Below are 25,237 nucleotides of genomic sequence, written 5' to 3' on the forward strand. Positions count from 1 at the left end.
ACTCCCTTTGCAGTAATTGAGGGTTTCCCTCTGTAAGGTTCCTCTCTTTTTCCTCCTTCCTTCTTGTCCCTGGGGAGGGAGCGGGGACAGGGCTTGGCCTCCTCCCGTCCCACGGCAGCTCTGGGTGCCTCCTTTCCTGCATGGGGAGAGCAAGATCTTCAGCCCCATCAGGCTGCCCTTTTCTTGCACCAGCTAATGGGTGCATAACGACGTGCCTCGCCGTGAAGCAGCCACTGACCCTTCCCTCTGCCACGCCAATGGGCTGCTCTCAGCCGAAGGCCCCGAGCCAGCTGCCAGGGGAGGACCCTGTATGTGCCCTGCCTGCAGGGGCGTCCCGCGCTCCCACTCCCCAGCAGAGGTGACAGCAGCCCTTTCTGCTGTTACATCTCCCTGTCCCTGCTATCAGCAAGGGACACAGCAAGGGGCTGGGCAGAGAAAGGGTGTTTATCTCAGGGGAAGCAAGGCGCGCATCCGAGGTGAGCTGAGCAGCGTGGTGGCCTCCCTGCACTCCACGGCATCTCCCTCCTGCCAATGGCCCAGGTACTTACAGCCACAGGGCTTGCCCTGGCCATGGCGCAGGTAGCCCTTGCCATCACATGGTGACACTGGCATAGTGTGCCAGTGTTGCCAGCAGTGACCCTTGCAACAGCACCCTACCCCTGCCCATAGCACACTGTCCACAGAAGCAGCATGGTGACTGTGGCTGTAGCACGGTAATCCTTGGAATAGCATGGTGACCCTGGGTGTGGCAAGGTATCCTGGCTGTACTGTGGTGTCCCCAACCACAGCATGCTGTCCCCCAGCCATAGCACAGTGACAGTGCCTACGGCATGGTGCTCCTGGCTGCAGCATGGTGACCCCAGGTGTAGCACGGTCACCATGGCCATAGTGTGGTGTCCCCAGCCACAGCACACTCTCCCCAGCCGTAGCACAGTGACTGTGCCTACAGCATGGTGATCCTGGCCGCAGCACTGTGGCCACAGCCATAGCGTGCTGTCCCCAGTCATAGCACAGGGACCATGCCTACAGCATGGTGCTTCTGTCTGCAGCGTGTCGCCTCAGGTGTAGCATGGTGACCATGGCCATAGCGTGGTGTCCCCAGCCATAGCGCAGTGACTGTGCCTACAGCATGGTGACCCTGGCTGCAGAATTGTGACCACGGCCATAGCGTGGTGTCCCCAGCCATAGCACAGTGACCTTGCCTATAGCATGGTGTCCCTGCTGTGCAGCATGGTGACCATGGCCATAGCGTGGTGCCCCCGGCCACAGTATGCTGTCCCCAGCCATAGCACAGTGACTGTGCCTACAGCATGGTGACCCCAGGTGTAGCACAGTGACCATGCCCATAGCATGCTGTCCCCAGCCATAGCACAGTGACCGTGCCTACAGCATGGTGACCCCAGGTGTAGCATGGTGACCACGCCCATAGCGTCGTGTCCCCAGCCACAGCAAGGTGCCACAGCGTGGTGTCCCCGCCCGCAGCACGCTGACACTGGCTGCCCACGTTGCCCACGGCCACCGCGGGGTGCGTGGGCTCGATATGGGGGGGAGGTGGCGCGCCGGGCGCGCGCACCTGTCGCCCGTCCCTTCCCCCCCCGCCCGGCGGGTGGTTCCTCCCGCTGCCCGCACGCGGCGCTGCGGACGAGCCCACGCGGCCGGCGCGCGGGGGGCGGGCAGGCGCGCGGCCGGCGCGGGGCGCGCGCGGCGGGGCTGGTGTGGGAGCGGAGCGGGCGGCGGGGGAAGATGGAAGGAGCCTCCTTCGGAGCGGGCCGGGCGGGGGGGGCCATCGACCCCGTGGATTTCCTGAAGCAGCCGCAGACCATCCTCCGGCTGGCGACCTGGGTGAGGCGGAACGGCCGTGCGGGCGGGGAGACCGGGCTCGGCGGCGGGCAGTGCCCGGGCAGCGGCTGTGCGGTGGGCAGTGCCGGGGAGACGTGCAGTGGCCATTGCAGCGTGCGGTGCCTGTGCAGCGTGCGGTACCCGGGCGATGTGCGGTGCCCGGTGCCCGTGCGGTGCCCGGTGCGTTGTGCAGTGCCGGGGCGATGTGCAGTGGCCATTGCAACGTGCAGTGCCCTGTGCATCGTGCAGTGCCCGTGCGGCGCCCGGTGCATTGTGCCGTGCCCGGTGCCCGTGCAGTGCCCGGTGCATTGTGCAGTGCCCGGTGCAGGCACCGTGCAGCGCCCCGTTCCATGTGCGCTGCCTCCGCAGCCGCTCGTCGCCGGTGCCGCCGCGGCGGGGGGTGCCCGGCGGTGTGTGTGGGGGGGCGCGGGCTGGCCGGCTCCCACGGGAGATCCCTCGGGAACGGGGCAAGGCGCGGTGGGTGGGTGCGCTGCGGCCTCTTGCCAGTTTTCTCCCTGGGGCTTGAGCAAAGGGCAAAGGGTGTAAATCAGGAGGCAGAGGACATTTTACTTCCTTCCACGCTCCGTGCATGGGTGTGTGTGTGTGTAACAAGAAATCCGAGGGCCAGCCCTGCCCAGCTCCCCCTATTCTTTTAAAAGATGTCATATTTTTTTGGCCGTTTCCCATGTACCAGTTCCTGCGGCGGGGCGGAGAGCAGGAGGTGGAATGTGCTGTGCAGCCGCTCAGGGAAGGCTTCTCTCACCGGTGGTCCATGAATAAGCAGCACGGGAAGCTGCGCAGTGATGCTCGCTGGGGCCGTGGCTGCCCCAGGGGCGATGGCAGCCACTAATTCACCTCCCTCAGCCTGGCTTTTACCTGCTGAGATCTGCCAAGGTGCATGGTCGTGGTCATGGGAGGTCAGCAATGCCTGGCCCTTCCTAAAAGCCCACCATGGGGAAGGTCTGCCCGGGTCTCACCGCAGCCCTCTCCTGGCTCCTGTGCATGGCTGGAGGCTGCGGCCAAGCCGAGCTGGGCCTGGGGGGGGCTCATCCTCACCGGTGTCATGCCTCTGCTGTGTGTGGAGGCCCTCGGCCACCCATGCTGGCTCTGTGTCACCTTCAGCAGTACCAAATGCAGGCAGTGAGTGAAGGAAGGGTGTGATGAGAAGGTGCTGCCCCCCCCCCCCGGCTGCCGTCATACCAGCCGACACAGCCGGGTGCATTTGTGGGGCTCTCTGGGGTGGGGTGACCCGTCCGAGGCCCTGTACATCACAACATGGGAGCATGTGCTTATCTTTAGGCACATGAGCAATTCCAGCTGCAATCACATGCTTAAAGTCGAACCACACACTTAAGTATTCTGCTGGATGGGAGCCAGCGTACTTTCCAGGCTTTGAGAAAGCCCCCGACTCCACTACTGGAGAAGAACAGGGGCCAGGTATGGATCTGGAGCATCCAGCTTGGGGTGGATGGGCCATTTTGGGCAGGGTTTGGGCCCCTGTCGGGAGTCATCTCCTAGAAGCATTGCCTTAGTCCATAAAACTTGCTCTGGATCCACCTGTATCCTTCTCGAGTGGCAATGGCAAACCGTTGGCAATGGTGTTGCTTTTGGGCAACTATAGTTGCCCAAAACTCACTGATAGTGAGTTAGGCTCCTCATAAAATATATCTGCCACCACGGACCCAGAGAGCTCACCATCCTTGTTGTAGAGAAGGGGATTGGACGCTGCTGGGAAGCAGGAAAAGAGTATGGAATATAGAGATAAAATAAAAATTCCAGATTAGAAGATATTCATGCATATATTCACTGGCTGGTTTATTCAATGGCAAAGTCACTCGTTTCGTGGTTTTGCGTTCACAAGGAATCTGTGAAAACCGAGTGCTTACAACTACAGAAATGCATCAACTTAACTCTAAACAAGAGCAAGGACCCACTGATGTGGACAAATGTGGGATACCCACAGAGCTATCGCAAGCGTAAATGTTTGCGGTATTGAGAGTCAGCTCCAAAGCCCACTTTGAGGGAGTTTTTTGCTGGTTTCAGTGGGCTGTGGGTCAGGCTGTGGAAGCTCACCTTAAAAGCCCTTTGGACCACTTTTCCCAGATCTGTCGGGGACCCTTCTCCATTGCTATTCAAGCTTGGGTGTTCAGAGCCCTCCCTGACCTTCTCATGGCTGTTGCAGTCAGGTTATCTGTGTCTTAAACCTGTTCAGCATTTATGGCTCCTTCCCAGTGTGAGCAGGGACTTTAGTTGGGTGAAAGCTATGAGTGGAGGTTTCCTTTCCACCCTCCTGCATGGCCATCGCTATTTCTTGGAGGTGGTGTAAAATGAAGTGTGCCCGGGCTGCTTCTGAGCAGTTCCTCTGCTGCTCTTGCCGGACAGGACCCATATCAAGATGGAGAGCTTGGATGGAGGAGGCAGACAAAAGGGTTTGCCTGCGAGGTCCCTGCTGCCTTTTTGTTCTGTTACACCCGTAACTGCTGCCCCGGGAGAGTGTGGCTGTGCCGTGGGACATGGCAGCATCTGCTCCCCATCGCACCGTGGTGGCGGCCAGGCAGGCGGCAGGGACCAACACCCTGCCGTGATGTTCCCGGATTCACAAAGCAAACAGAAACCTTCCTGGGCTTTCCTGCCTGCCGTCAGGGGGGAGACGAGCTGCCTGTGCCTGCACCTCACAGCCGTGGATCGTTACTCAGAAAGCCCTGGACTGAGCCTCTGATGTGTTGGGGTGTGTTTTCTTCATGTGGTTTTCCTTCCTGTGGTTTTTTGTTGCGTCTTTTTAAACATATATATTTGATCCAACCTGTGCAGTTGGATCAAACCTCAGAGATGTGACCCTTGTTGCGGTATGTTATGTTCCTTTGGTGAGAAAAGGAGGGAGCTGCCTGAGATGTGCTGCTTTGGGTGGGAGTATGGGTGATGGAGAACCACCATCGGTGCTGATCAGGCCGATGGCCATTGCTGGGGTTTCATGATGAGCTACCGCCAAAGGATGGTTCAGCTCTGTTTTCTGACTCCGGTAGTTGCTTCGGGGCTGTGGGTTCAGACCTTGTGCTGGCAAACATCTAAGGGACTGACAGGTGAATGGTGACTTCAGCGTAAAAATTCCCAAATGGCAAAGGGGGATTCCTGGTTCTGCCTCACACAGCAGCCCCTCCCTGACAGATATGGTAATTCTGAGTATCTGAAGGGAAAGAAAACACTCCTGGCTAGAGCTGTAAAATCAAAAGCTGGAAAGAACCATTTAACAGTTCCTCATTCATCTCTTCCCCCTCCGTCTGAAGCAGTTGCTCAGATGAAGATGTGATCACTCTTGTGGTTTCCTTTTGAGACATTTTTTGCACAGCAAAACAAACTCGATATTCACGAAGGATTGTGAGTTCCTTTCTCTGTGACTGCCAGCACCAGCTAGACTTTCAAGTGGCCACACAGCTTTGCAGGGGCATTGTTCATTTAACGTAGATTTAGGTTTGACTTTTAAAAGCAGTTCTGGAAAATGTTTTCAATAATTGCTGTGAATTTCAGTGAGAGCACCAGTAAAAGCGCGGTGCCCAGTCCCGCCGGTGCAGCCTGCTCAGAAGGGTCGTTCCACTCTCGCCTCTGTCTCTGTGGACCTCAGCGGGAGGTCAGGACCCTGTTTTGCTGCAACATAGAGCAATACTGAAGTATTTTCTTTAAAATGCTTGTTTCTTGCTCCAGTGACACCCCTGTTGCTACCTGCATGACTTCCACAGCTGGACAACCTTGCCTGCAACCGGCACGTTGGCAGCTGCCTGACCCGATCTACCGCCATGATTCTTAAAGTTGAATGAAGTTCATCGCTTGGATCACTGGAGAGAGCTTTCCCTATGCAGTATTGTATCTCATTAGGCCCAGTATTTTGTTTGGGTTTTCTTTGCAATAATCTTATGCTTTTAAGAGCAAAACCTTTATTAAGGGACTGGACTAGGGCAGCCAAATTGGATTACTTGGCAGAGGCATGGCAGCAAAGTGGCAGTCCCTGTAGCTTTTGATATGCAGTAGGGAACTTTTATCACCAAAGGTTACTTCGGCTCAGATCCAGCAAAGTCTTTATGTGCTCGGCTTTGCACTGATATGGGTCTTAGCCCATAATACAGCAGATCATTGTCTTTCAGCAAGGCAGATGGGCTTTGCTGAGTTGTGACTTTGGTGAGGGATGTGCTGGGTGGTGGTTTGATGCACCAGGGATAGGTGGTGGTTCTTGGAGGCAGGGAGCGTGCCCTTTCCCTCCTGGTCCAGGTTTGTTTTGTTTCTCTAGGGCGATATTTGCGCTCACGGTAAAAGGTGTGTTTATTTTTATTAGAAAAATCGAGCTCAGGAGCAGAAGGCAGCAAAAAAAAGATGATTATGGCTGCAGGATTGTCGCTACCCTGCAACCTCAGGACGGAGCACTTCTGAGAAGTTTCACGCCCGGGGTGAAGCTGCAGAAAGGCTGGTTTGAGGTGTTGTGGGGTGTACGTTTGGGTTTGCAGGGCTACAACACACAGCTCTTGTAAAGGGTTGGAGTTGGAGCCTGGAAAGCTCCCTCGCTGGAGCAGACCTTGCCTGCTCCGAGTGTCCTGCAGAGGCAGGTGGAGGTGGCTGCTTGGCGTACCAAGCGCCGAGCTCACCCCAGGAGACATCAACAAGAAATGCGAGGTGGGAGCCCTGGTGCTGCAAGCTCCAAATAGCTCCCACAGCCTTCAGGGGTTTCACTGACTCTTGAGCACTTGGGGCTCTTAGCAAAGAGCTGCAGGGCTGGTCTGGCGCTTAAGGAACCCGTGGCGATGCTAAGAATCGTTAGCGTGATCTTAGCGGCTCTGGATTTTGTCTGATCTTGGCTGCTTTTCAGTAGGGTCACCAGATTTCCATCTTAATTCTCTTTTTCTGTGGGCTGTAGATTAAAGGCAGAACTTAAATTTAACATTTTTGGTAATGGAATTATACAAAAGTTTCGCTGCATCTGAGCTTAAAATGCTTCTAAATTATCATTTTCCTGTCATCACTGGTTCAAAACGCTGCTGGCTTGCCATGTGCTCAGATTGCGTTACTAGATTAGGAACTTTGAATGGGAGCTGTGTTTCAGCCAGCATCTCTCACCACATTAGAAAAAGTAATTCAGTAAAAATCGGTCATGTGGTCATCAATATGCATCCTTCCCAAGCTGATTAGCCCGGTAGACATGTCCATAAACCTATTACGGCCAGCATCATACCACCTCTTTCCGTGCCAGAAACTGCGTCAGGTCTTTCCTTTGTGGTCGTATCCACAGCCCTTGTGGGAGATCTGGCAGTGCTTAAAGTAGTTCTTTAGTCTTCACACCCTCCAATAAATTATGCAGATCTGTGCTGGAAACTTCCCGGTGACTGACAACTGTAAAGATAAACTGGAGAGGGACACAGGACCCGATTCCCCCAGAATTTGAGCTTGGTGGGTGTTGAAGGAGGATGGCCCTCTGCCAAGGGTCTAACTCATCCCTGAGCGGAGTATCTGCACGAGGTACGTATGCCACTCAAGACAAGGGCTTAACGGAGGCTTATGAAAACGCTCAGCGCTAGGCAGGATTTGGCCTGGGCTGATTTGACCTTAATTGTTTTCCCTTCTCATTTGCTAGTCCGTCCTTCCTTTGCTGGGTGGTGGCTGGAGGAGAGGAGGGTGCTGTGGAGAGTGGCATCTGTCTCACTGATGCTCGTGTTAGAGTGGCGAAGGATCTCCCAAACGTTGGTACCATCTTTCTGTACGTGCAGTTTGTGCCCAACACTTCTGATCGTGAGCCACAGCAGAGCAAATTAGCGGTGGATTATTTTTCTTCATGCATTAGATTTCCTTGATGTTGATGCTAATGGTTGCTTGCGTGTGTAATCAAAGCAAGGTTTTGCAGTCTCCTACAACCCCACACCTTCTGGTAATGTTTTTTTATAGGTCCCAAATCAAAGCACAGTGCATCAGCAGTGGAAACATCTCACCTTAAAATGGCTGACGGTTCACACACTGAAGCTTTCAGCTTGTGCTCTCTTGCGTTATTTGCTTTTTGTTTTCCTTGCTATGGCTGCGCTCAGACCGCGAAGGTCTCCTGAAGCACATTTTAGGTGCCAGGGTTACAGAGGGCTAAAAGCAACGTGTATGAAAAATGTGCGTGTCCTGGGGTCTGGCCGGCTCGAGCCCTGGGAGGGAACGTGGATCTGCAAAGTATAATTACAGAGCCAGCCTGGCCAGCCACCTTCTTCCAGATGGTAAAAATCTGGTGCAGAGAAGGCAGCCGCGTGTCTCCCAGCTTTATGCAGGCCTAAAATGGTGTCTCCATCGTGGGGCACACAGGCATCCCCAGCGCCCTGGGCTCCTGCGAGGGTATGGCAGCGGCTGCCTGGGCATGAGTGCCTGGACACTGCCGAGCGAGGAACCTGCCCTCTCCCCTTCCCTTTTTTTTTGGGAAATAATGAGATTCCACTTGGTCTCCTGCTGCCTGTGTGTCCGTGCTGCCGGCAGCCTGCCCGCCGTGTGCCGTCCTCCCCTCCCTGCCCCTCCAGCACAGCCCCTGCCGGGGCATCCATCAGCAACGGGCACCAGCCATCGTCCCCTGCACTTAACAGCCATTGCCGGAGAGGGCAAAAGAGGCAAGAGGTCTTGCCTAAAATATGGTGAGTGTGGAAAAAGGGAGGTGGGCAGCAAGCAAGGGAAGCGGGTGAGATGTGCATTGGGGTCCAGCGTTTCAGATACCACAGGCAGCCTTGGAGCCGCAGGCTCCTGCCCAGACGCAGCCTCCAGCCTTGGGGGAGCAGCATCCCTGGGGTGCTCTCCCAGGTTTTTAGGGTGATACTCAAAACCCCTCTGGTTTTGGCTTTGCACCAGCCATTTTCCGAAGTCCATTGTGGCCAGCATACCCAAACCCCGTCACCGATCGCTGCTGAGACCTGTCCCTTTGTCCTGCATTACGGAAGTGCTTGGTGGCCTGGCGAGGTATCCCGTCCTGCTTCGAAGCAAGCTTTAAACTGGGGGAACTGGGCAGCTGGCTTTCATTAAAAAGTCAGGTCCCTGGCTTCTCACTGGTTTTGGTGTAACGTGAGGTCCCTTTGCGCTTGCACAAGCAGCTGATTTGCGTCATGGTGGGTCCAAGCCCTTCATGCATCTCCGTGACCGGCATTATTTCCCCTCCCTGGGTGTGACTGAGGCACAGAAGCTCCTTTGTGTGGCTGAAGTGCAAGCTTTAATGGAAGGGATGGGAGAAGACAGCTTTCCTCCTTCCCATTCCTCTCCGCAGCTAAATGGGGAGAAGAGCACTAATGGTCTGTGCCACTGGACCTGCCGGAGCTGCTGGACCACGTACCAGTGGCTCCCAGCCACTCCCTGACACTAGGGAGAAACAGGGCTGAGCAACCCCCACGCCGTGTACTGCTGGCCAGGAGACCTCAAGCTGCAAACAGATTTGTGTGAAAGCTTTGGCAGGTGGGGTGCAATTTCATACTGGGGTGGCTGGAGGTAATCTGGTTTCGTTACTGGGTCTTGCACCGGGTCACCCAACGAGAGCAAAATTTGTTGCGTGTTGTGGTGGGTTGTTCAGCTGGAAAATGAGAGTGTCCTGTGGATGCTCAGGTTCCTTCGCAAAGCCTTTGAGATATGGAAGAGCCCCGTTAGAAAGGTGGATGGCCTTGGGACATGGCTCATACAGCAGATGCCTCTGTCCTCTATGTCCCAGCGACCTTGGCACTTGGTCTTGAGTGCTGTCACTGCCCTTCGTGGTCACGGGGACAGGCAGGAGGAGGTAGGAGTCAGAGGAGCACCTCTGGAGAGCAGGATTCCTGCATCCTTGCTCAGACCCGTAAAATCTCACTCACAGTGGAAAATCTGACCTTGTATTTTCACTTTCAAGTCTCTGATGAACTGGTGGTGGGTTTGAGCAAGTGCAGTTTGCAGAGGTCATTGGAAAATGACACTTGTTTTGCACAAACTTTAAAAAATCGTATGGGCTTTGTTTTCCCCCATCTACCCGCAATTTCTAAAAAACAAGTTTTTTTCACCTATACATAGAAAGACAATGCCAAATCTATTCTCATTAAAATCTTTTACCGGCACCAAGTAGTTCTTTTTAAGAAAAATGATAAATTTTCAATCACAGCGGGAAGGGGAAAAAACCCATAGAAAGACTTGTTTTCACTGAAAAGCGTGTTTTGACAGGAGTATTTCAGCCAGCGCTGATGTTTTGAGTGCATCTATCAAGCGTGCGTGCTTGCAATTCCTTACTATTTCGGCCTCCTGAGAAGCATCCGCACGTCCCATGTCGCCTGCATCAAAACGCTGCGGGCAGAACCCAGCTGAGGGGGTCCTGCGGGATGAAGCTGCTCAGGTCATCCGGCAGCGAGAAGGATGCTTTGCTTTGCAAAACCCTCTGGAGTTTGAAGTTAAGCAGAGAAATGTCTGTTCTTTCCGTCTCCATCCTAGAAGGAGATGCCTGGGCATCCTCCGTTGACAGTCCCAGGTGTGCAAACCTGCATGCAGGCAGCCAGACACCCCGTCCCGTAAAGTCCTTAATCGTATTTACGGGACCCCTCCCTCACCCGCTGAAACTAGCACCCGAAAGCACAGAGGAGTAGTCCAGGTTGTTAGTCCTGGGAGGACTAAGTAAAACACTTATCAGACAAGCTGAGTATAAGTTCGCTGGCCTGCCAGAGAAATAATCCCGTGGAATCAGAGGTTCTCAATTATTCATGTTTTCCAGAATCACATTATTTCTTCCAGGGCCTGTTTTATAAATGCTGCTGCTATTTCTGATGGTAAATGACAATTTTGCATTATTTATGAACAGATTTTTACAACTGCTGATATTACAGCTGCTGCCAAAGCACTGGGAAAATTATTATTAGTGTTTGTTGTTGTTTCTGTCTTACAATGCAACCCTCTTGTTCTTTGCGTGGTGATGATGTGCCCGTCGCGGGGTGACAGCCGAGCACCCAGTCAGTGCAGCGCGCGCGAGGAAGAGGGTGCAGATGCAAGTGGGTGACTCGAGTTGCCGTCGAGCTTGTGGCTGGTGCTCGGGGCTGAGGAGAGCCGCGGATGGATGGGGGCAGGACCCTGGGAAGTGGTTAAATTCAAAGAGGAGGGAGGTCTGATTATCTCCCTGTGCCAGCTGTGGAGAAGTCCACGGGTTGTACCTGCTCTCTATCCCCTGTTCTATCCTCCAGGGGAAGTCAAAGGTTGCACCTGAATTTTGCGGATGCCCATGTGGAGACCCACATTTCTAGGGGGGCGTCATTCAAGAATGGGATAATTCCTGGGGCTGAGGAGCATGTTTCTGGGGCAGAAACCCACTCCTGCTGCCCATCGCGTAGACAGAGATGCGTGCTCACCTTTGCCGGGGTGGAGATGCTGATCCATTGTCTCATTGCTAATGAGACACCTGCCTTTGTAAGTGCCTTCAGACAGAAAGAGCTGTGGTACAGCTTCACCCCAGCACTGGAAGGAGTTTGGAGGAATGAAATCTGTATGAAATTCCCTGGGGCAGGCATGGATGAGGTATCTGGCCAGCGCTTGGGAGAAAACGTATGTCACAATGTCATGTTAAAGAGTGGTTAGAACTTTCTGAATGGTTTGCTCATAGTAGTTTCTGCTCTGTTTCACGCAGCTCTGCTGTGTTTTGGGGAGCGTGGGGCTGTAGGAGGTGGCCCACGGCCGGTCATTAGCGCTGTGGGTGAGACGCAGGTGACTTTGCAAAGGCCACCGGCTGCAGTTTATCATGTGGCTCTTCGGCTGCTGCCTCTGTCTGTCGCCTGTCTCGGTCTCGTGCACTTTGTGTCATGCCGTTACTGCAGAAGACGTAGCGGGGCATCCAGAGCGGGAGCTGCATCCCACCCCGAGACCCCAGCTGCTCCCCGGGCAGCCGCCGCGCCGGGTGTGCTGGAGGAGCCTCTTATCTCTCTGCCTGCGTACGTAGCCTCCAGCTGTGTCCTGTGTGGCCTCCAGCTGTGTCCTGTGAGCCGGCGGGGCTGGGAGTCATGCAGGGATGCGGGGAGCTGGTGCTGGCAGCGAGGGACAAGATCAGAGGTTCACAGCTTGATGGAGGGGCATCTGCACGCCTTGCTTCCCTCACTGCTCCCAGCCTTGAAACCCAAACGGTGGTGCAGCCCTTTCTAGGCTCTAAAAGAGCAGGTTCCAGAGCGAATTGTAATGCAGCTGGTCCCGCGGCTTCCACTTGCTGCCTTTGGTGTCGGAGGGATAAGGGAATTACTTTAGCATGCAGCATCAGGAGAATGGTATTAATTTAGGCGGCTGGCTGCGTGCTGCCATCCGGCTCCTTCCCTGCCTGCAGGGACGTGAAACACCCTCGGGTCCCAGCGCTGGGACCTGGGCAGCCACCAGCAACCCCCCTGCCCTTTTGTCCCTCGCAGAGCCGAAACCAGGTCACTGGATAATGGATGCAGGCGCTGCATCCTTCAACTCCTGCTAAGCCAGGCAAAAAATTTGCCCTGTCTTTCACAGGGCAGCCTCCCCCCCTGCCCCGCTGCGCCAAGGTGAGCTGCTCCCCACCTCCCCACGCTGCCGTGTCCTGTGTCCCCTCCACCGCGCATCCAGTCCTTCCCCAGGTCAGCCTGCTCAGCAACTCAATTATCTTCTGTAACTTCATTTCTCCCCACTCCGCAGTGACACAAGGGGGTTTATCGAGCACAGCCTGGCACAAGCAGAAAGACTGTGCAGAGACCTGGCCCATCTATTTATTTTTTCCCTCCCTAGCCTGGCTGGAGAACAACATCTCTTAAAATGCTCTGCAAACAAAGCCACTGAGGGCAGACAGGCTCATAGCAAAGGAGGACCTAGGTACCATCCACCAGCCCATTGCTTGGGGCCACCAACCAGGCGAGAGTCAGGATCTGTCTAACAAATGCCATGTTGCCATGGAGTCAAAGACAGCATTGAATCCAATTATGTTGCTGTTGGAAAACAGAGTTAAATGTAAACAGCAGCAAGTTGTGTTTTCTCCTTCCTTCTGCAGATCTTCTCCATCGTGGTGTTTGGCTCCATTGTGAACGAGTGCTACGTGAACAAGGACAGCCAGGACCCCGAGCTGCTCTGCATCTTCAATGAGAATGAGAGTGCCTGCAGCTACGGCATCGCCGTTGGCCTCATTGCCTTCTTTGGCTGTATCTTCTTCTTTGTCGTGGACCTCTACTTCCAGCAGATCAGCAGCGTGAAGGACCGCAAACGAGCCGTCCTGCTGGACCTTGGCTTTTCAGGTATGTCTCTGGTTTTGCTGTGCTTGTGAAGGACAATGCTGGCTGCGTGGGCAGCGCGGGATTGTTGCTGTGCCCTCCAGCTCCATGCTTTTGAGTTCTCCCTTCTCCTCCCACGGCGTGGCACGGCTCACGTGCTTCGATCTGGGAGAGCAGGGGTGGCAGATGGGTTGTCCCATCCAGCAGTGATCTCAGAGGCAGCAGCGAGGAAGCTGGTGTGTGGCAGCCTGGGGACACTGGGGTGTCCTGCTTATCTGTGTCACTTCTGCAACCAGAAACGTTTGCTGAGCTGGGTTCAGTGAGGCCACCCAGAGAAGTGAGGTTTGGTGGTTGCATCTCAGAGACCAGACGGGGCGTTTTACCCTCCCACATCTCCTGTTTCTGGCTCGAGCAAATGTTGTTTCATCAGTTACATCTGGGTCTGTTGTCACTTTGTGCATATGTGTTTTGGAACAAAGTGGAAACACGCTTCTACACACCACTGTAATCCCCCGCTGCCTCCAGGACTGCGGTGTGCAGGTGGGTCTGGGGCTCCCAAGGGCTGGCACGGCTCTTCTGCACTGTCTTGAGCCCCTTGGCCTGGGGCTTATCCTTGTGAACATGAGCGGGGGTGATGCCTTGAGCCAGGAGAAGCCATCCTCCACTTTGCTGCTGTTGAAGTTGCCTCGCTGAGTTTGCAGCTGATGTTCTCCATTTCCAGGCTCTTGTGTTAGCAAAGTCTGAAGGTGATTTATCCAGCACAAGCATCACTGATGGCTCTCTGGTCCCAAATGAAAACATCTGTCATCTCCTCCTTTTGTTTGCCTGTTGTTAAGGATATTTCTTGCTGGAAAGCTTATTTCCATGGTGCTAGAGCACCAGCGTCAAGCCCTCATTAGATGATATTTACAGCCCCTTTGGTGGGGCTTCGTGCCTGCAACCCTTCAATTCAAATGGAGGGAGAACATCACATCCATCTTCTGGCTGATGCTGCATGTCGCGGTGCAAGGCTGTGATCCTTCCTGCCTTCCACCTCGTAACAGCCATTCTTTCTGCTGCCAGGCATGTGTGAAATGGTACCGCTCTCAATCTCTGCCTCATTTTTCTTCTGCACTTGTCATGCATCACATGTGCATTCACGGTCTTCAGCAGCAAGCTGGAGAACACAGGTTCTGCCCTGCAAAGCCTCTGCTGTGCAGGGGTTGTGCTCTGCCCTGGGGACAGGCTGCAGTGTTGCACCAAAGGTCTGCACTGGTAAATCCGCCCAACGCATTGTGCTGCCAGCGGTGACACTTTATTACCCCAGGATCACCCTGGGTCAATGTGTGTGCTCCAGGTGCATGGTGGCTTCAGCCTGCGTCCGGGCAGAGACATCCTGCTCCCTCAGGCCATCCCCTCTGTGGTCTTCTTGGTAGAAAACAGGCAAGCCGCTTCCTTGCTGGTAAAGCAAATAAATCACTCGTGTGCAGGTTGTGTGGATGTGAGCCTGTGACTGACAGAGTGTCACTTGTTGAGGTCTGCAAAGAGCAGTCTGCCATAGCTCCCCTCCAGCCTGGCATTGCCTCTGTTTATGCTGCCTGGTACGTCTCCCCGCCAGCAGCTCCTTACTTTCTTGCTCCTCTTGTACGATCCCACTTTCCCTGCTTAACGAACCATTTCCCACAGGGCGCCCTAGCAAATGCTGTGCTGAAATCCAGCTTGATGCCAATATAAGCGGGAGTGTTGTCCGGGGCTCTCGTAACAAAGTCCACGATTGCAGGTAAACACATCCCCACCTGGGTCTGGTTGTCACATCTCCTAAGTCCAAATTCATCAAGATGCTGCTGAAATACAGTTATCTGCTGGCTGCCAGAGGGATGTGTGGGTCCCTGGGGTCCGGCAGGAGGAATCAGTCAACCTGGTCCTTCCCCTCCTCATCTGACCCTACTTGGAGCAGCAGGTTAGACACTTGGCTCCCAGAGGTCCCTTCCCACCCAAATCCGGCAGTGATTCAAGCAGTGGCATGAGCCATTAGCTGCACGAATGCTCGGTGTGCAAAGCACCCTTCTGCTGCGTGGACAAGCAATGGCTTCATTTCACTGGGAGATGTCAGGGTTAATGCCCGCGCATGCCCAGCATATTTTATCTCATTCCTGTTTCTGTGCCTGCGCTTCTTTTAAAATGATGGCTGCCCCAAACCTTTCTTAGAGCCCTACTGCCATAGCCTGTACACCCACTCACAGGGAAATGCCAGGCGGTTGGTTGCTCCCGGAATAAGCGTCGCTACAGGCAGATCCCACAGCAGAGATGAAGTGCAGGGTTTCGCTGGCATGTGAAGTCCTCGCAGTTGCAGAGGTCGCAGCCCACCGTACCCCCTGCGCTAATCCCAGCAGCCTTGGGAACCGGACCTGCCAGGAGGCAGAGCTGACCTGTGTAATTTGCCTTGCTTAACTACCTCCATGTTAATAACCCCTGGAGACATCCCCTGTGGTACTCTCTTATGCTGTCCCCTTCTTTTTTCCTCCCCTCCAAGGATGGGATTCTTGGTTTCCTCTTGCTTCCTTGTGACCGTTTCATCCTTTCTGTCTGTATGTGATCGCTGCCTTATTGCTTGTTTTGATGTAAAAGCCGAAAATGCATGTGGGAAATAACCGGGTGAGGAACATACTTGGGTACGAGGAGCATTGCAAACCAGGCGGTGTGCGGGGGAGTGAGGAAGGCAAGTCGCTTCTGGCCCTTTGCCCGGGTCACCCAGGAGCCTGATGCCGACTGCTGGCAAAGCAGATGTCAACTGGCAGTTACTGGCTGGGGAGGTTGTGGAGGGAGTTAATGAAAGCGTTAACCCGCAACTGGAAGGAGAGAGGACTTGTGCATTGGATCAGGGGCAGATCAGAGCCACCGAGCCGGCTGGGAGGTAACACTGGGTGCAGGCAGGGGCGCAGGCAGGAATGCAGGCAGGGGCGCAGGCAGGGCCACGGCTCTCTGCAAACGGCAGTTGCGACTTTCTCTTCCATCTGCTCTTACAGCTGCTCCTGTAGACATGCGCTTGCTTGGGACCAGGCTGTAATTATGGCTCTAACGCATCTTTCCTGGTGTTTGCACTCCGTCGTCTGCAGATCCTAAAACGATAATTATCTACTGGCTCTTGCTGTGCTTCCTGGCGTTCTCCTTTTCCCCAGCGTGCTGGAGGGTGCAGAGCTGCTCCCGTGCCTGTGTCCAGCTGGAATCGGGACCAGCACACGTAGCCTCACTGCGCTACTGTCAGCTCAGTCCTCTTTGTGGGGTTTTAAAATTTGTGGGTAGCGACAGACACCTCCAAAACACCCACTTACGCCTGATGCTGCAGATACACCGGGGCTGGGTGCAGGCACTGCCAGCCCTTCCACGGGACTGGGACCATGCGGGTGCCAGACAAGGGCACAGCCATGTCCCTGGTGAGGCACCGGCTGCGAGGGGAGTCAGCTGAAATCCTGCGTGTCTGATTCACATCATCGGGTGCAAAGTCTCGTCTCGAAGGAGTGCTAGCAGAAGGTGATCATGATCACAAATGAAAATAAGTGCTGGTACAGAAACAAAAATAGTTCCCATGGAGCTCCCCGGGAGGTCTGATGGCACACACAGGCATGTGTCAGTCCCCCAGACTTTGAACAACGCCTGGCTGGTGTTTCTGGAGGTGCTCTCCATGCCTGACCCTGTCTCCTCCATTGGCAGCGATACCTGCCTTCCCAGTTCCCCAGGGCACTGGAGGGAATCCTCCTTCTTCTCAGGGATTCAGGCAGAGCTGGATGTGGAGGGGGAAGGCTTGTCTCTGCATTGTGAAACCTCCAGGAAGGCCACATGGGTAGCAGCAGAAGTGGCCCCAGCTAGAGGTTTCTGGCTGAAGAAGGTAATGGTTTTAGTACTGGGAAGGTCGGCGTCTTGCATATCTCAGTGTTGCAGAGGAAGCCGGTAACTGCAATACCCAGTGCAGCCGGTGCACATTCGGAGATGTGCATGATGTCATTTTAACTCTTGAAAACCCTTAGAAGACACCAGTGATAGACGGGGCTTTGTGGCGCTGGTCGGTGGACAGTCCCCGTGTTGCTGCTGTGACTCGTGCTCTGCAGTAGTGTCCAGCCCAGGAGCGTACCAGGGAGGACCTGCTGCACTAGATCGAGTGTTAAAACAAAGAAGTAGCCCTCCCGAACAAGTTCACTCTCTACAAACCAGTGACACAGCCTAGTCCTGTTGGAGAGCCCCCGTGTCCCTTGGTGCCAGCACTGCACGGCCCCAGAGCTTGTCCCTGAGCATCCCTCTGTCTCCCCACGGTGCAGCTCCGAATTAATCTGTTGGGAGCTGCTCTTGACGTTTCATCTCCGGTCTTTCAACTTCCAAATGCTGCTGTCTCCAGGAAAGCGCATTTTTGAGTGAGAAACTCCTGACTGAGGCTTGCTCCTCAAGCACGGGCGGGCAGCGCTCCCCGCTGCCATGGCATTTGCTCCCCAAGGACCCGGCGGTGGGAACACTGCAGCAGTGCAGCGTCTGGAGATGCGGTTCAGCATCTCCTACACCGAGACCCGGGGACCACTACCCACCACCCTCACCACATACTGGTCACCACGTACTGCCATACCTCAGGCATTCATCTTCCTGTGTCCACATTCAGGGGTTGGGTCTGCTTCCCCCAACGGGGGGCAGCTGCTGGCAAAGCCCCGTTATAACAGAGCTGGGGAGCTAGAAAACATCTCTGTCCCTGAGGATGACCTTTGGGGAATAAGCCCCAGAGGTCTTGTTTAACACCGATGACAAGTGGATTATCCGAAGGGGAAGTGAAAATACGGATGCAGAGGTTTGGGGTGGTTTTGGTGGCAGGCATTAGCTGTATTCAGCAAAAAGGGGCAGTTGTATTCGTCTGTAATTTGGGAAAGGAGAGCCTGGATGGTCCTGGCTGGAGGTTGCGTTGCTGTGATGGCAGTTCAAGGGCTCAAGCATGGCCAGGCGGACAAAAGCATCCGCTGCTCGGGAAGCCCCAGGCCCCATCGTGCAAGAGAAAGAGAGGAGGAGTGTGTTTTCTTAAACTGCATTTATTCTGAATGAAAGGTGAGATGTGCGATGAGCCCTGTAACTCTCGCACTGAATGTGGATGCACGCGTGCGCTTTATATCATACTTAGGAACAACTGGCAAGATAAAGGGGAATAAAGGAAGCTTCTTTCCTCTCCCTGCAGTCAGACTGTGCATTGCAGCCGGCTGCCCCGTGGGACCGGCAGTGTGGCTGCTCATACTGATGTGCTAATCATCCTTGAGAAGATGCCGGGTAGCTCAGCGTCCCCGCGTGCACTGACACCCGGAATGGGCGGGTTGGGGGGAGCTTTCTGCTGGGGACGCTCGGGAAAGCTGGAGACCCTTAAAGCAGCATCATGGAAGGCTCCGGGTTCTGCAGCTCTTCTTCCCAGCACTGGAAAGCATCACTGCTCCGTACACTGGGGGCTTATGGCTTGCTTCTTGACTGTTTTCTGAGCTCTTTGGCATCAGGCAGTGCTGTTGGCTGGTGATTGAATTAGGGGAGCTGCAGCCCTATCTTACTTGGCCAGCTTTGGTTCCAGTAAGGAATAATCACCAGAGCGTTTTTGCTCAGTCCCGCAGAGCCCAGAGAGGCTGAAAACAGGAGCGCAGTCAGCGGAGGGCGGCAGGGGCGAGCCGGGCTCTCTCACGTGAAGCCCCCGTGCCTCTCGGCGCCGCGGGCAGCCCCGCTGCCTCCCTGCCCTGGGCACGGCGCACGGCGAGGACTTGCTCGTTTGCTGCGCTCCTGGGATGCACTGACGTCCCCGGGTCACTCGTGTGACCCCCGTGTTTGACGCAGGGGTTAATCACAGCCTGTCCATATTCCTTGGTGAAAGGGTGATCGTTCCTTGCCTTTTTTTAAGCTCCCCGGCTGTGTCCTTGGACCAAGGCGTAGCCCACCGCAGAACAGCTGTAAAGCGTCTCCTGCATCAGCTGAGCAGCCTGGTGCTGCTCCCAGGAGTGCAGGCTTCTTCCTGGGTGAGGTTTGCAGTATCCAGCCCAAAGATTCTAAGAGCTGGTGGTGTCCAGGGAACAGAGGGAACGGTGGGTCAACACACTGGGGTGCTGGAACTGAGTTGGTAGCGCCTTGGCGCCTGCAAGCAAGCTGAAATCCCTGTGTCCACGGTGAGGACCCAGTGGGCAAAGAGGGTGTGCTGTCCCTGTAGGTCTTTGAGATCAGGTTGAGATGTAGGTGAGCTAAACTTCAGGCAAGCAACACACTGGGTGACCCTTCAAGGTTCCTTCCATTCCTGTTTTTCAGCCTCTCCTAAAATAGCTCTGTTTGAGCCACAGCACGGGCCAAGGCACCCAGGATCATTGTTGCTGTTTGAAAACCTTGATGGCAGTGTGTTTGTGCATCAGTAAAGTCCCTGCAGCAGAGGAGGTGATGGGCAGGGACAGCACTGACCAGCTCTGCTCTCTTTCAGGTTTCTTGTCCTTCCTGTGGTTTGTAGCCTTCTGCTTCCTAGCAAACCAGTGGCAACAGACGACGATGAGCACAGGGGTTTTGCAAGGAGCAGACGCCGCCCGGGCAGCGATCACCTTCTCCTTCTTCTCCATCATCGTCTGGGTAAGTTCAGCTTCGGACCTAAGGTGGGAAGAGGAGAAATGAAACCTGTCCTGGGCTCAGCGTTGAGCTGGGAGGAGGAATCTGGGGCACGGTTTGGAGAAGTGAATCCTGGTGGGCAGCAAGGGGCTCTACTGAGGAAACCCGCAGTCCCTCCAAGTAGAGATGAAACTTGTGGTTCCTTACCCAGAAGCGTCAGCTCTCGTCCCCTCTCGCTGGGGAATTCCAGACTTCCCCTTCTCCAGTGGCTGGAAAGTTGCGTTCCCATCGAAAACGTGTTGCCAGCCACGAGCTGCCCTCATTTCACGGCCTCATTAGACCCCCAGGAACGGTTTGGTTGGAAGCGAATGAGTCCCCAGGAGCAGATCACCGCCATGAGCCGGTCTCCTGGGATGGCAGGGGGATTTTGGGAGCTCTCAGGCTCATCAGCTCACCCTCGGGGAAGCCAGGCTGGCTCCTCTGCTGCCCACCCTGGAGGCAGGGGCTTGCAGAAACCCCCTTTACTCCTGCTTTTAGGCTCTGTGCACCCCTGGAGCTGCACAGTGGCAGAGGGACATCTGCCAGGGGTGTGCAAACCCCACGGGGCCCCTTGCCCACAGCTGCTGGACCCCACATGTATCTGGAGGTGCCTGCACCACTTGGGGGGCTCCTGCTCCGGAGGCTGTGCGTGGAGGAGCAGGGATGGCCCCTGTGTCACCTCCACCACCCCACTCCAGCTTTTGTGGGCAGATGGCACCCAATTCCATATTGCCTTAAAAGAATTGGGGCAAAAGACAGTCTGGGGCTTTCCAGCATCAGGTCTGCCTCCAGTTACTCGCCAGTTTAACTGCTCCCTGCTCTATGATTATCCAAATAAATCTCTTTTAATCCCAGCTCCCTCACAGCTCTTCTCCAGCGCTCTGTTGCCCAACTGCCCATTTAATGCAGCCACCGGGGAATGGAGCTGGGTGGGATGCTCTGCCCCATCCCATCAGCATCTGCTCCCACCCCAGGGAGGACAGTGGGGACACTGGTCCCCTGCCACCGGCATGGAGCCTGGCCGGGCTGTGGGGTTGCACCGGCAGCCCCTCCACTGGTACCAGTAATACCAGAGGCTCTGCATGATGGGCACGCAACCAGCGCCGGGGAGCGGGCGCTGGGCAGTGGCTGGGAAGCCATTCTCAGTGTCTGCGGACGTTTGGGTTTTTTTTTTTTCCCCCTGAGCCTGTCATTTATAAACTAATTGAATTGTTAATGAAACCTCCTCAAATAAGAGCGAGCGTGGTGTGCTCGCAGCTCTGCCACCTGCATTCCCCACGGTTTGCGACCTGAATACTGGCAACCTGGAAGAGGGTGAAGGAGTCTCGGCAGAACTGACCTATTTTGCTGGCCTGGGACTTGGCAGCTTTCCCTCCCCGCAGCAGATGGGTTTATTGGTGCCAAATCTGCACGGACGGGGACCCGAGCCCAGGCTGTGACCCACTCCAGACAGAGATTTTGGGGGGGTGTCAACCTGTCACGTGGAAATGGCATCTTTAGCATTAGGTGTGGTGGTTCGGGGTTGTTTTAGCTCTTGGCTGTAATGGAGAAGGGTCAGCAGAGGCTGGGGATGCTGCAATGTGCTTGGTGCTTTGCAGTGAGCTGGGGGGACACGGGGTTCTGGCGAGACATGAGGTCCTAGGGGGACATGGGGTCCTGGGGGGAGGCAGAGTCCTGGGGGGACATGGGGTCTTGGGGGGACACGGGGTCTGTCTGTGGCGTTGCCGTCCCCCCCTAACCCTCCTCCATCCGGCGGCAGGTTGCGCTGGCGGTGAAGGCGCTGCAGAGATACCGCCTGGGGACGGACATGTCGCTCTTTGCCACCGATCAGTTCGCTGCCGACCCCAACGCGGCGTACCCCGGCTACCCCACCGGCAGCGGCATCGAGAGCACAGAGACCTACCAGAGTCCCCCCTTCACCGAGACCTTAGACGCCAACCCGAAAGGGTACCAAGTGCCAGCGTACTGAGGGGCGAGGGCCGTGTACCAAGAGACGGAGTCCTACGGTGCAGTACACTTAACCGGTTGATCGCAAATGTATTCAGTCCCATTTCCTTAATGTGGCAAGTCAGTGCTGGGTTCCTTACTATTAGCTAGTTGTGCAGTGAATTCTGTACAGTGGTATTGGTTCTTGTCTTACCTGTCCAAGGGTTTTTATAAAAGCAGTGTTCCCTCTAAGTTGGAAGGAAGGAAGGAAGGTTGCTACCACATCACCTGCGCGTGGCGAAAGACGAATAAATGCCCTCTCTGAGGCTTGACACCGGGCAATCGGTGGTTGGGTTCTGCTGAGCGCCCGCGAAAGCCCAGAAAATAACCTTTTCCTGTTAGAAAACACAGTAGCTGAGGGGTTGTTACTTAATCTCGTTCTTCCAGAGCTAACACAGAATCGGTCTCGCGGTGGCGAGGGTGGGTGGGCGGCGCGGGGGAGTTCAGCCCCGTGCCGCTCCCGCTGCAGAGCTTTCCTGTACACGTTCCACGGAGAGTGCCAAATTCACAAAGAAATAAGTGGCATCTGTGTTACTTTTATTTGTATATATTTACTGTACAAAAGAAAAAAAAAAAATCCAAACAGGTGTTTCAAACTTAGCTTAGGATGCAAGCGGCATGGGGGGGGCGGCACAGCGGGCTGGGGGTTATGTTAAATATCCGAATTGCTTCTGGGCTTCAACAGGATTCTGGTTGAGGATGTAAAAAAGTTACCGTTTGAGACTGGAAACCAGTTCAGCAGCAGTTGGCTGCTAATTAGGAATAGCCTTTTATCAGGGGAAAGTACGGTGCGTTGCAGTTCCACTTCTTCACCGGGGCGGGGGGTGGGGGGGGGTGGGGTTGGGAAAGTTTGCAAATTTACAAGTAGTTTCTGGTTGGCAATGCTGAGCACTTACTCACGCTCAAACTCCAAACTGCCAACACAAAAAGGGTGGGTGTCTCAGCGGCTCAAAGTCCAAGTCAGTTAGGAGTGGCACCGAACTCGTGTGTTTATACTGGGAGCAGCCGCCATCTGTCGTCGGCTGCAGCAGAACCTCAGGTGCGGATGTACATTTTACCCCGTGGTCTCTAGAAATGAGGAATTCAGCGACTTTTTAGCGGCCGTTGAAGTCCATCATGTGGGGGCTCACAGCCCCGCGTTTGCAAATAGAAGGAGAAGAGAGTGAATGAGAAACGCCCGGGAAAGAGGCTGCGTTTCGGTTTTCAGCAGCAAAATTCCTGCCTTCTCAAAAACAACTCGACGGGCAAAATCCGGTAGGTCCTCGTCAGCGGCCTGCCTGTTTTCCCCGCCCGTCTGCCTGCGCGGCGGCAGCCATCGGAGCTGTTTGTCACTAAGGACTGAGCAAAGGAGCTGAAACTTGAATTCCCGACCACCTCGGTGGTGGCTCCATCCTTAGAGGCCCCCGGCTCTCCCGGCTCCCGGTGGCTGTTGAGTCAGGGTTTCGCCTTCCCGGTTTAACGCCGGCAAAAGTTGGGTGCTGCCTTCTGACCTCGTGACAAGCAATAGTTACCGGGCTGCCCCGGCTCTCCTTGTAGCAAAACCATCCAGCAGGTTTTTTTTTGTTTGTTTTTGGTCATCATTAACACAGCTCATTTCTGCTGCTAAATTGCAAATAAATGCATGAATTCAGAAGCAGCAAATCTCATCACGAGCAGCGACAAAGTGCATTACCTGACTCCCCTACGATTCAGGCCGGGTTAAATTGTGGATTTGCAGCGCGGGCGAGTTTGCTGGCGCTGAGCTCCTCCCGCTCTGCTGGCAGCACCGCAGCCACTGGAGCTGGACGGGGATTTTTTTTTACGGCAGCGTTTCCCAACTCGGACACTTCTCCCGTGCCGCTGCAGCCTCCCCGTGCAGCGCGGCCGCACGCGGTGACACCGAGACCTGCCGTCCCCCCCGCGGTCCCCACCATGGACTTGCCCAACAGCGACAGCAGAGGCGATGTCTCGCCCTCTGGACGCCTTTGCGCCCACTTGGAGGTCCAAACGCTATCAGGGTACGTAGCGCTCAGCTGCCTGGTCCTGCTGCCCGCAGCGGAGGCAGGAGCATGAGCAGGAGGTGTCACTTGCTCAACTAATGCAAGGAGCAAGGAAGAGGTGACCCAGGGGCGTCTGCCGGTGGCCTGTGCCAGCTGGGCTTGGTAAACAGCGAGACATCCTTGCATTAAGTAGACCAGGGACACCCCAACCCCAGTCGGGTATAAGCCTAAATTAATTACGTGACCCTTGCGATTTTTCTAGAGTCTTGCTGGGAAAAAAAGGCAAAGGATTTTAACACAGGGTACGGTAGAACTGTAGCAATATTTTCCTTAGAGGGAACACTGAAATTTTAGCAGCACAAACAGTACTTGTGTTAATATTTTAGCAAAATTATAATCAATTTAAATGTTTAAATTGATTGTATGTGAGATAATGTTTGTTCGGTACATTGTATTTTTTCTAACTATATAACTGTTCCAGAGTTTCCTTGTAACCGTAAAGAACTAAAGCTCTGTCTGACTGCGGGACGTGTCCTGACCCCTGGTGTAACCATGCTGAATATTACAACATCTGAATGTACGCACCGAGGCCTGCATTGCCTTTCTTTCCTCCCCACCCTCCCACCCGCTGGCGGTGGGACGCAGAAGGGACACACACGCACCCCCCACGCACACTCTCACGCCGGCCCCCACCTTAAGAGCCGCAGCGGTGAAACGGGGACGACTTCAGCACGTCTTCATCCCCCTGCCCAGCCGAGGCACCCTCCTTGTTCTTCTCAAGGTCAGCGGCTTTTTACAGCTCCCCAAAAGTCAGTATTACCTTTAACTTACAGTGGGCACGGCGAGCGTGCAAGGACCTGGCTGCGTTTTGCTGGGCAGGAGAGAAGGAGGAGGAGGAGGAGGAGGAGGAGGAGGAAGGGGCTTGGGCGCCTGAGAGGTTTCCTGGCAGCGGGAAGGCAGGACAGATTGCTCCTTGATTAAACTGGAGCCAGGAATAACGTGTCCAGCCGCGCCAACAGACACCTCAAGGAAGCTTAACCCTGCTCCCTCTGTCACCAAAAAGGCCGGTCCCCGTCGGTGGAGGGGAGGACGTCCCCGCCGGGGCGGCGCTGGGAAGGACGGGGGCTGCAGGGGCAGGCAGCACCTACGGGCAGGCAGCCCACAGTTGTCGTCTTTTTTCCAGGCACTAGCGATGGGTTTCTGTATGTAGCCGCCCCGCTGGGGCTGCGTCAGCCATGCAGGATGGGACAAGCCCTAATTAACGTGGTACCGCACCGTCTGAGACACACACGCCTCGCAATGAGCATTTCCCCATCTCGAACTAAACCCATTTTCTGCTTTGTTGGCGAGGCCGTTGCCGAATGCCCGTGCAGCTCCCCAGCCGGCAGCCGTCGAGGCTGAATTAAAACGTGCTCGGAGGCAGGGCGAGAGGCCCCCAGCCCGGCCCGCGATGCCACGTGCTGCCCGCTGTAGGAAGCCCTCTCTTTGCCAGCCCGCGCCGCGTCCCCGCCGGCTGTTGGGTGCCAGCGGTGCCCTGCGTTAACTGTCGTGGCACATCGGCGCGTCCGTGGCTCGTCAGGCAGACTAGCGTGTACAGGTATGGACTGTAGCTAAATATAACCGTACAGG

At 55.1% G+C, this 25,237-nt stretch overlaps 1 protein-coding gene across 1 annotated transcript; it reads left to right on the forward strand.

Annotated features, from left to right (window-relative positions):
• The first annotated feature begins 1,662 nt into the window (after positions 1-1,662).
• On the forward strand, positions 1,663-24,192 carry SYNGR3 (synaptogyrin 3). The gene is made up of 4 exons (XM_074596356.1): positions 1,663-1,842; positions 12,821-13,061; positions 19,486-19,628; positions 21,403-24,192. Exons 1-4 carry the CDS (start codon positions 1,744-1,746, stop codon positions 21,610-21,612), a joined length of 693 nt encoding a protein of 230 aa, XP_074452457.1. The 5' UTR covers positions 1,663-1,743; the 3' UTR covers positions 21,613-24,192.
• The last annotated feature ends 1,045 nt before the right edge of the window (positions 24,193-25,237 follow it).

This window comes from Larus michahellis, chromosome 8, assembly GCF_964199755.1.
Source record: "Larus michahellis chromosome 8, bLarMic1.1, whole genome shotgun sequence".
Classification (NCBI taxonomy): domain Eukaryota; kingdom Metazoa; phylum Chordata; class Aves; order Charadriiformes; family Laridae; genus Larus; species Larus michahellis.

Bases quoted from the DNA above. Each gene is read 5' to 3' on its own strand.
- SYNGR3 (XM_074596356.1), top strand. From the start codon at position 1,744: ATGGAAGGAGCCTCCTTCGGAGCGGGCCGGGCGGGGGGGGCCATCGAC. The intron at 13,062-19,485 runs GTATGTCTCTGG...GCTCTCTTTCAG, and splicing joins GCTGGACCTTGGCTTTTCAG to GTTTCTTGTCCTTCCTGTGG. The intron at 19,629-21,402 runs GTAAGTTCAGCT...ATCCGGCGGCAG, and splicing joins TCTTCTCCATCATCGTCTGG to GTTGCGCTGGCGGTGAAGGC.